The sequence below is a fragment of the Podarcis raffonei genome, chromosome Z (assembly GCF_027172205.1).
Source record: "Podarcis raffonei isolate rPodRaf1 chromosome Z, rPodRaf1.pri, whole genome shotgun sequence".
Lineage (NCBI taxonomy): Eukaryota > Metazoa > Chordata > Lepidosauria > Squamata > Lacertidae > Podarcis > Podarcis raffonei.
Window position 1 is genome coordinate 47,288,719 of NC_070621.1, and position 9,148 is coordinate 47,297,866.

Below are 9,148 nucleotides of genomic sequence, written 5' to 3' on the forward strand. Positions count from 1 at the left end.
TGTAGGAGGCCGTGATGCTTTTGAATACCTGTTGCTGGAAACCACAGGAGGGGAGAGTGCTTGAATGGGAGAAATTCATGGAGGAAAGAGCTATTGGTGGCTACTAACCACCGTGGCTCGGCTCTACCTTCACAGCTGGAGGAAGGAATTCTTCTAATACCAGCTGCTGGAAACCATAGGCAAGAGGGCTCCTGTGCTCTAATCCTGCTTCCTGGCTTCCCACAGGCATCTGGTTGGCCACTGTGAGAACAGGATGGCATTGGCCTGATCAGCAGGCTCTTATTAGGTTCACATGTTCTTGCCAGCCTAGCAAGTGTTCTGTATGGAGGTAATGAGAGTGTGCATGGGAGAGAGCAGGTTTTGCAGTTTCCTACTTGACTTTGTGCTTCCCATCTCCCCCTTTCAGTACCTGCTGGAGAACAACCGCATGGTGAACATCTTCACGGACCTCTATTACCTGACCTTTGTGCAGGAGCTCAACAGGTTGCTCAGCGGCTGGCAGCCCACCATCCTGCCCAACAGTACGTGCCTTTGGGGGGGGGCAGAGGGAGGGAAATAAGAGAGGTGTTTTCCTCTTCCCTCGGCATCCTGGGAGAAGTTTCCAGATTCTGGGAAAGGGCTATATATCAGGCTGTCCAATTTTCAGCGGGTAGCACTAGAGCAGGGAATGGGCTCTTGCCTTCCTGCTTCACTTAGGGGCTTTTCTTGGGACACCCTCCCAGGCACCTAATGGATCTTTTGAGGCTCTCATCTGGACTTAATGCTCATAGTCACTGTCAAGCAAAAGGGCCAAGTTCAGAGGCTTCCAGGTCAGGCTTTGGGCATTTATTTCTTGGTGTCCTCCCCCCACAACAATCACAGTTTGTGGAAGCAGGTTTAATATTTATTACCCACCCTTCACCCCAAGGTCCTGGGGTGGGTTACAACATTAAAACACAGTATCGAAAGCAACTTGTAACCATAAACATTAGGTAGGTCCTAAAACCACGTGTCAGAAGCCCAGGGCAAAGAGGTGTCCCTTAAGCATTCTCCAAAAGCTGTATGATGAAGGCACCAGATGCACCTTTGTGGGGAGGGAGTTCCACAGGCCGCCACCCCTTAAGCCTCTGAGGGTGGAGGAACCACTGAGAGGACCTTCTCTGCCCATCTTAGCACCCAAGGGGGTCTGTGGTGCTTTGTGGATAGTATATTGACAGCTGTTGGTCTTTTCAGTGAACTGTTCATCAGTCTGTTTTTATAGCCATCCCAGGAAGCAGGGCTGTTTTTCATCCTCTTTTCTTCATTCTTAATTTTGGCCCAAGAAGGCGATTGCCGAGCCAGGATTTGAACCCAGGCCCAATTTTTTGGGTATAGCTGCCGAGCCAGCCCTTGCCAATTTGTTGCTCTCCAGATATTTTGGACTTGCTGGCGAGAGTTCCCAAACACCTGGGGGTCAACAGCTTAGGGAAGGAAAGAGTTCAAAAATCATTAGACCCGGTGTTGAAAACCTTTAGCCCTCCAGATGCTGCTGAACTACAACTCCCATCATCACTGACCATTGGCAGATGGGAGTTGTAGTCAGAGAACCAAAGGTTCCCCATTCTTTTTTGGGGCCAAGGAAGGCGAGGAAAGAAAGAATGCAGCAAACTTACAGAAAGATGAGGAATGGTTGAGGAAGTTTAGCCTGGAGAAGAGAAGACCGAGGGGAGATAAGATAGCCATCTTCAAATAACTGAAGGGCTGCCACACGGCAGATGGAGCAAGCTTGTTTTCTCCTGCTCTGGAGGGTAGGACCTGAACCAATGGGTTCACATCACAAGAAAGGGGATTCCGGCTAAACATCAAGAAGAAACTTTGGGCACTAAGAGCTGTTTGACAGTGGAATGGACAGCCTCAGAAGGTGATGATGGCATCTCCTTCATTGGAACGGAGGTGGTGTGGTCGTCTGTCATGGATTATTTAGCTGTGATTCCTGCATTGCAGAGGGTTGGACTACATGGTGCCTTGGGAGCCCTTCAGTGCTATGGTTCTATTCAAGTTAAAAAAAGATGGTCTGGAAGCCGTAAACCAATTTCCTCCAAACTGGTGCCATGTCTGGTTGTTTTAGATTCCCCCCAGCCTGTGTTGGCCGGGGCTGATTGGAGTTGGAGTCTGAAACATCTAGGGGGTCTGGGTTGCGGAGGGCTGCACTAAATGATAGGTTCATGCATGTAGTGCAGAAAAAGAGCTAGAAAATAGGCTGAAATGAATATATGTATATAACAAACACTTCCCCTCTCCAAAGTAACAATTGATGGGTTTCCCGTACTGGTTTCTTGCCAGCCGTGTGCTTGATTGTGCGCACAGCAAAAAAAAGAGCAACTGAGTTTATTATACTAAGGCCAGTTCTAAATGCGTCAGACCTGAGAAAAGGAGGGGGTCCCATGGCAACAGGCTACTTAGGTTTCCTTTTATTGCACCAGATGCAGCCTTCCTAGCCTCTTAGTGCAGCACTCCTCAACCTGATGCTTTCTATATCTTTTAATTAAAATTTATGTATATATAAATAAGCCACACCTTCACACTGAACATCAAAAGGCAGTATGCAGCTTAAAAGCGCAGCAGTGTAATAATAAAAATATTAAGAATGTCAGATATATCAATAAAAGCTTGTGGTAAAGAATGTCAGGTTTGAAAGGCCCATCTGAGTAAAACAGTTTGCAGAAACAATGGCTTCAAGATACAAGGAAGGAATTTCTGACTAAACATCAGGAAGAACTTTTTGATAGCAAGAGCTGTTTGAAATAGAACGGTCTCTCTCAGGAGGCTGTGGGCTCTCCTTCCTTGAGGGTTTTTAAGCAGAGGTTGACTGGCCACCTGTCATGGATGCTTGAGCTGAGATTCCTGCATTGCAGGGGGTTGGACTGGATGACCCTCAGGGTCCCTTCCAGTTCTGCAATTCTATGATGCCTACAAGTTGAGCTTGGATGACTCTTGCCAAACCTCTGTACGCAAGGAGTTCCACAGGGCAGGGCATGTTGAACCACCCAGAGTTTCCCATCAGAAGGCTTAAGTGATCCAGGTGGGGCATAAGACATCAGGGGCTTCATAAAGCCCAATCGACTTGAACTGCAGCTCCCATGAGCCCTAGCCAGTGCATCAAAGCACAGTTCTTGGCTCTCTCTGTTGCCTTGTGGCTCACTATGCTTGTGACAGTGGTGGCTTGTCCTTTTGCAGACACCGTCTTCTCCCGCGTGGAAGAGGAGCATCTCTGGGAGTGCAAGCAGCTGGGTGTCTACTCCCCCTTCGTGCTCCTCAACACACTCATGTTCTTCAACACCAAGTTCTTTGGGCTCCAGACAGCTGAGGAGCACATGCAGCTCTCCTTCACCAATGTCGTGCGCCAGTCGCGCAAGTGCACCACAGCACGGGGCACCACCAAGGTGGTGAGCATCCGCTACTATGCTCCCGTGCGGCACCGGAAGGGGAGAGGTAGGGAATGCTTTCCGCCCACATCCATTTGCTGCCCATCCGTTTTGGGGATGCCCCTGTCCTGACTGTACCTCCACACTCTCCCTGCAGACGGCGGCCTGGGCAAGCGGAAGCGAGAGGAGGAAGCGCCTGTCTTGGAGCAGCGAGAGAATCGCATGAACCCTCTGCGCTGCCCGGTCAAGTTTTACGAGTTTTATCTCTCCAAATGGTGAGAGCCTTTTGCAGCAGCTGACTGCCAGAGGGTGGAGGGCTTCTGAATGCCAGCTGCTGGGAAACCGCAGGAGGGGTGAGGTGGCTCTTGTGCTCAGGTCTTGCTTGCGGGCTTTTCGTTAGGGCGTCTGGTTGGCCACTGCGAGAACAGAGGGCCCTTGGCCCATTCCAGCAACAAGGCCCATTTGATATTCAGTTGGTTCCTGAAGGTTAGTTGGCTGGGCTCATGGGTCCCCAGTATGATGGCAGTAGGCCATGGACCCCCGCAGAGGCTTTCCCTGGTGCTTGGAGGGTAGTCCCTGACCCCAGTTTTCCCCTGCAGATATTAAGCTTGGGGAGGTTGACTGTTGCTTACTCCTCCAAAACTTTCACCCTCCAGAAAGATTGCACCATCCTCTCCCCGCCCCCCAAAGATACCCATTAGGCTTAAGAAAAAGAAAAAGCCTCCTTTTGAAGCCTAAATGTGTTGGTGGGAATGAACTCCTAGTGGTGCAGCAGTAAAGGTGCTAGCACATTTGCAAAGCTAAGCAGGGTCTGGTATGGTTTCAAATGGGATGGGGGACTGTGTGTTGAGAATTCTGCATTGTAGGGCATTGAGTTAGATGGTCCTCAGGGTCCCTTCCAACTCTACAATGCCTCATTTCTGTGTGCACAGGGTCGCAGTGCGCACAATTGCAGCTTGTGCATGGTGGTGCTCATGACAGTTTCTCTGCATTGCCTCTACTCGCAGGACCCCGAAAGCTTGGCGACCCCCCCCCCCCCGGTTTTGCTGTTAGGTAGATGCCGGTGGCAGGGGGAGGCTAGTGCCGTTGCTGCCAGTGGTGGTGGTAGTCATACGCAGTGGTGTTTTACCCATTCATTTTTTAAAACGGGCATCAAGGGCGGTGGTGGCAGCAGGATGCAGCAGGCATTGAGGCAGCCATTGTGAAGAGCAGGAGCAGGTTGTGTTGAAAGGTTTTGGCCAGAGCAGAAAGCCGCTGCTCTGCAGTCCTTGCTCCTCAGTGCAACTTGGGGTCCCCTGTCTCTTGGTTCAGGGCTTATGTGCTGAACCTGAAGAGCGGGCAGTGGGGGACCAGGGAAGGGTGGGGTTCCCGCCTAGGCCAGGAGCCCCTTCTCTGTCCTCATTGCTTATCTCCTCTTGCCTTCCTTCCTTCCGGCTGCAGCCCTGAAAGCCTGCGAAACCGCAATGACGTCTTCTACCTGCAGCCTGAGAGGTCGTGCATCGCCGAGTCGCCACTGTGGTACTCCGTCATCCCCATGGACAAAAGCATGCTCGAGAGCATGCTCAACCGCGTCCTGGCTGTGCGCGAGATCTACGAGGAGCACAGCCGCGGAGGCGGAGGCGGCCTGGATGAAGAAATGGACTGAGCAGGTGGTGCCAGTCTTGCCAGAGGGAGATTGGGGCCCCCCAGCACTACTCCAGCCAGCTAGTGGGTGACTGTGGGGTGTGTGTGGCTTGCTGCCCCTTTCCTGCCTGGTTTGGCGGGCACATAGGGCTCTAGACACTCTCCACTATGTGATCACTTTCCCTCTGATGAGGAGCCACCCCCACCCTCCCTCTCCTCCCACGCTGCCTAGGAGTGCCTGCTTGCCTGCCCCTTTCTCCTTGCTATGTGTTGGCTTGGGGGGAGTGTCACAGGTAGGCTCTTCGCCTGGGGAGGGAAGGGTGCAGGGCGTGCTGTTGCAGGAGAGCTGGGCTCTGGGGGTGCAGCCCCTGTGCCTGGTTGTGCTAATTGGGGCGGGGTGAATGAATTGGCTCCTTGCCGTGCACGTTCTCTTGCACGGGGTGGGGGGTGGGGCTTCTACAGTTCTCCCCTTGCCCACTAGATGGCAGTCCTCCCTACCCCCACGCATCCTCAACGGTTGAACACTCTGTTCTCTCTTGTATTGGGGGAGACTAGGCCCTAGCATTGCACCCTGAGCCGCCTTCTCCCCTGCTTCCTCGATGCTAGCTTTGCCGCCCACCCCACCACGCCCACTGCCCCATGAGGCAGAGGCTGCTCAGCATCCCACCAACCCTTTCCTCACCCATCTGTGTGTGTTGCGTTGAACTCTGAGCTATGGCTGGTGCTGGTGCTGGTGCTGTCTGTTGAGCCTGTATATATTGTTCTGGCCCAGCCCTGTCTGTGTCCTTGTTGCCAGTGAGCCAGTCCGCGGGTCTCGTCGTCGTAGTGATGCCCAGGGCATTAGGACCTGCCCTCCCCGCGTCTCTCTGGAAACCATTCATTTCAAATAAAGGCACAAAAATTTGGCCGACTTGTCTCCATCTCTTATTCCAGGGCTGTGGTCCTTGTCTCTGTGCCCCCAAAATGTGGTGATGCACGAGAACAGGGTTGGAGGCCCCATGTCCCAGCGACGTAGTTTCCATTGGTGGGTGTGCATGTGGCAGCCAGCATGCCTTACCAACTTTTATGCCCCCAGGGGAAGACCTCCACCCCCTTCCCTGACTTGGCTGCTTTGGGGCCCATCGCATCAGCTCTCTGCTCCGACTGAACCAGCCTTGAAGCGTGCTCTTTCCACTTCCTGGCCACTAAGGGGCAGCAGGCACCAAGAGAATCTTCCAAAGCGCCTGGCCATTGTCCACATGCCCAGTTCTCTTTTCTGCTTGTGGCTTTGCAGCAGCTGCTCCCAAAAGGAGAAGAGGCTGAAGTCTCTGCTTCAGGCATTTGGGGCTGATGCCTAGGAGAAGAGGGTCTCGAGACTTAGGACCAGCCTGGGACTTTCCCTCAGAGTCTCCCTTCTTCATTGGAAAGGGAGCTGTGAAGTCTCTGCTGCTTCTCCTAGCGTGGCAGAGTTGCTCTCTGATGAAAGGGCAGGCTTGGGAGGTAAAGGAGAGAGGGCTGAGGCTTCTTAATTCCTGAGCAGGTACAGGCTACCTTTCCTCCAGTCCAGGAATTCTCTGTGTGATCAGGCATTGGGGTAGGGATTTCGACTTGGTGGTGCATCTAATGCCCGTGGGAACACTTGGGTCTTGCTATCCAGTGTGAGGTTAGCAAAGTCCCTGGGCTAAACAGCCAGGTCACTGGACCTCCACTTGTTGCTTGATTTGCTGGACTTGCTCCCTCGCTTCTGCCCTCCGCCCCAAGCGGGGCTCTCGCTCACTCCCTCCGTCCGTGGACTGGCTTTCTCTGCAGGCTGCAGAGAGGGGCTGCTGGGAGGCGTAGCACTGGGGCAGTGAAGCAGGCGGTGGCTGGCAGGCTCTCCTTCCGGCTGCCCTTCTGGGCTGAGCTTGGGCTCATGACCTTGCCTGCACTTAGTGGTGGCCACATGGTACATCTCCACCATGTTGAGCAGGAGGGAGAGGCAGGCGACGGCCAGCATGAAGAGGATGAAGATGGTTTTCTCGGTGGGCCGGGAGATGTAGCAGTTGACCGTGTTGGGGCAGGGCCAGCGGCTGCAGGTGTAGAGGGGCTTCAGCTCAAAGCCATACAGCACGTACTGGCCCAGGATGAAGCCCACCTCAAAGAGAGCCTTGAAGACAACATTGCAGAAGTATGTTCGCAAGATGGCCCCTTGCAGGCGGATCCTTCCGCAGGCGTCCCGCACAGGGGCTGTGCCAGGCCTGGGCTGAGCTGCTGGGCTGCTGCTGACCTCCACTTGAACCCCCGGGGAGGCCCCCAGCTCTTTCTCTTCCATGCGCACCAAGTGCAGGATGTGGCCCAGGTAGATGAGGCTGGGCGTGGAGACGAAGATGATCTGCAGCACCCAGAAGCGGATGTGGGAGATGGGGAAGGTCTGGTCGTAGCAGACGCTCTGGCAGCCGGGCTGCTTGGTGTCGCAGGAGAAGTTGGACTGCTCGTCCCCCCACACCTTCTCTGCTGCTGCCCCCAGGACGAGGATGCGGAAGATGAAGAGGACAGTGAGCCAGACTTTGCCCACCACTGTGGAGTGCTCCTGTGCGCTCTCCAGCAGCCTCCCAAGCAGGTGCCAGTCGCCCATGGGTGCAAGGCGGGCTTGCCCTGCAAGAAAGGGAGGTTCAGACAATGGGGGTGGGGTGCTGGCACTGCTGCCTCTCTTCCCCTCCCTGCCAACGGGGAGGGAGGAGGGGCAGGACCTACCTGTGCCAAGCAGGCTGCCCTTTGATGTATGAGGAGTCATTGTGCTTTTGTTCTCGGGGTAGGGCCCATTGTGTGCATGTCCCTTGAAAAGCCAGGCATTTAACCGGATAAATAGCTTAGTGTCCAGGAGTGGAGCTGAGCACCTGTTGCCTGCAAGGACAAGCCTTGGCCCAAAGCATAGTTCTTCCCCTCAGATCTGGGCACAGCTGGGAGATGGCCAAGACCCCCTTTCTCCCCCTCCGGCCCTATGGTATGGCCACAGCTTAGGGGCATAGCACCTGCTTGGCATGCAGAAGGCATGCAGTTTCAATCCCCAACATCTCCAGGTAGGGCTGGGAACAGCCCCTGCCCCAACCCTGGAGAGCTGCTGCCAGTCAGTGAGGACAATACTGATCTAAATGGAGCAGTGGTCCAACTTGGTTTATAAGCAAGCTTCCTATGCTACACACCACTAGTAAATAGTGCACCAAGATTGCTACCGGCCCAAGCTGGGGTTGTGCCCAAAGCAGCAAGTTCATAGAGCCAAGGTGGCTGCTGGGGGGTGGGGTGGTAAGCCCTTCCAAAGTCAGACTCCACCCAGGTGCAGCAACACTCACCCTGTCTGCGTTCGGAGGTCCTGGCATCAAAACACTTCACATCCTGGCCAGCATCCCAGGTGTTGTCAGCTCCCTTGGGTGTCAGCAGCTCCTCCTTCGAGCCACCTCTGAGCGCCTGTCCGGCTGTCTCTTCCGCCGGTGACCACAATGGAGCTATGATCTCTTCCTGGTGTCTCTCCTCCCTGGGCTGGGGCTTTGTTGCCATTGGGGCTTTGCTGCTCATTGGCTGTTTTCATGACTGACCTCTGCAGCATCCACTGGGGGGTCACGTCCAACACTCTTATTTTTGGACAGCACACTTGGTTAATTATAGCCCCTCCTGCAGGGCGAGTGCGAAGGGTGAGTGGGGTTATATTTAGGCAGGAGCTCTCTGGTGAGAGGGACCTTGGAATGACCTGCGGACGAGAGAGGCTAGGCTCTGGGATGGTCGTTCTGCTTCCTCTAGCCGGTCACCACCTCATTGCCCTCGGAAGCCTCAGCATTCCTCCCTCTTGTGTCTGTAGCAATGGTAGGGAGAAAGTCAACAAAGAAAAAGGGGAATATCCCCCCCCCCCCCGCATGTGCTACTAAAACTTTGGACCACCCAGTGAAGCTGAATATTGGAAACCTTAACAGACAAAAGAAAGGACTTATTTATGGTGTTCCCACCTGGTGATGGCCACCTACCTGGGTGGCTTTTGAAGATTAGACAAAATCATGGAGAACAAGGCTGTTGGTGGTCACTGACCCTGATTCCTGTGTTCTCCCTCTGCTTTGGAGACAGTAAACGAAAACCAGTTGCTGGGAATCCCAAGCGGAGAGAATTGTGTTGTGCTCATTTCCCAAGTGTGAGTT

At 54.0% G+C, this 9,148-nt stretch overlaps 2 protein-coding genes across 6 annotated transcripts in view; one reads left to right on the forward strand and one right to left on the reverse strand.

The window, feature by feature from the left end:
• Positions 1-5,911, forward strand: part of ZMYM3 (zinc finger MYM-type containing 3) — a 30,125-nt gene extending 24,214 nt beyond the window's left edge. For all 5 annotated transcript variants that reach the window (XM_053374604.1, XM_053374602.1, XM_053374606.1 and 2 more), the window contains 4 exons: positions 407-521; positions 3,196-3,450; positions 3,541-3,658; positions 4,824-5,911. In XM_053374604.1, the coding sequence (XP_053230579.1) occupies positions 407-521; positions 3,196-3,450; positions 3,541-3,658; positions 4,824-5,028 (693 nt within the window). In that variant the 3' untranslated portion in view covers positions 5,029-5,911. The remainder of the gene's footprint in view (positions 1-406; positions 522-3,195; positions 3,451-3,540; positions 3,659-4,823) is intronic.
• A 34-nt stretch (positions 5,912-5,945) lies between these two features.
• On the reverse strand, positions 5,946-8,906 carry LOC128406844 (gap junction alpha-3 protein-like). The gene is given in 3 exon segments (XM_053374613.1): positions 5,946-7,619; positions 8,315-8,495; positions 8,497-8,906. Coding segments are annotated over 3 exon segments (1,206 nt in total). The 5' UTR covers positions 8,569-8,906; the 3' UTR covers positions 5,946-6,666.
• Between the last annotated feature and the right edge of the window lie 242 nt (positions 8,907-9,148).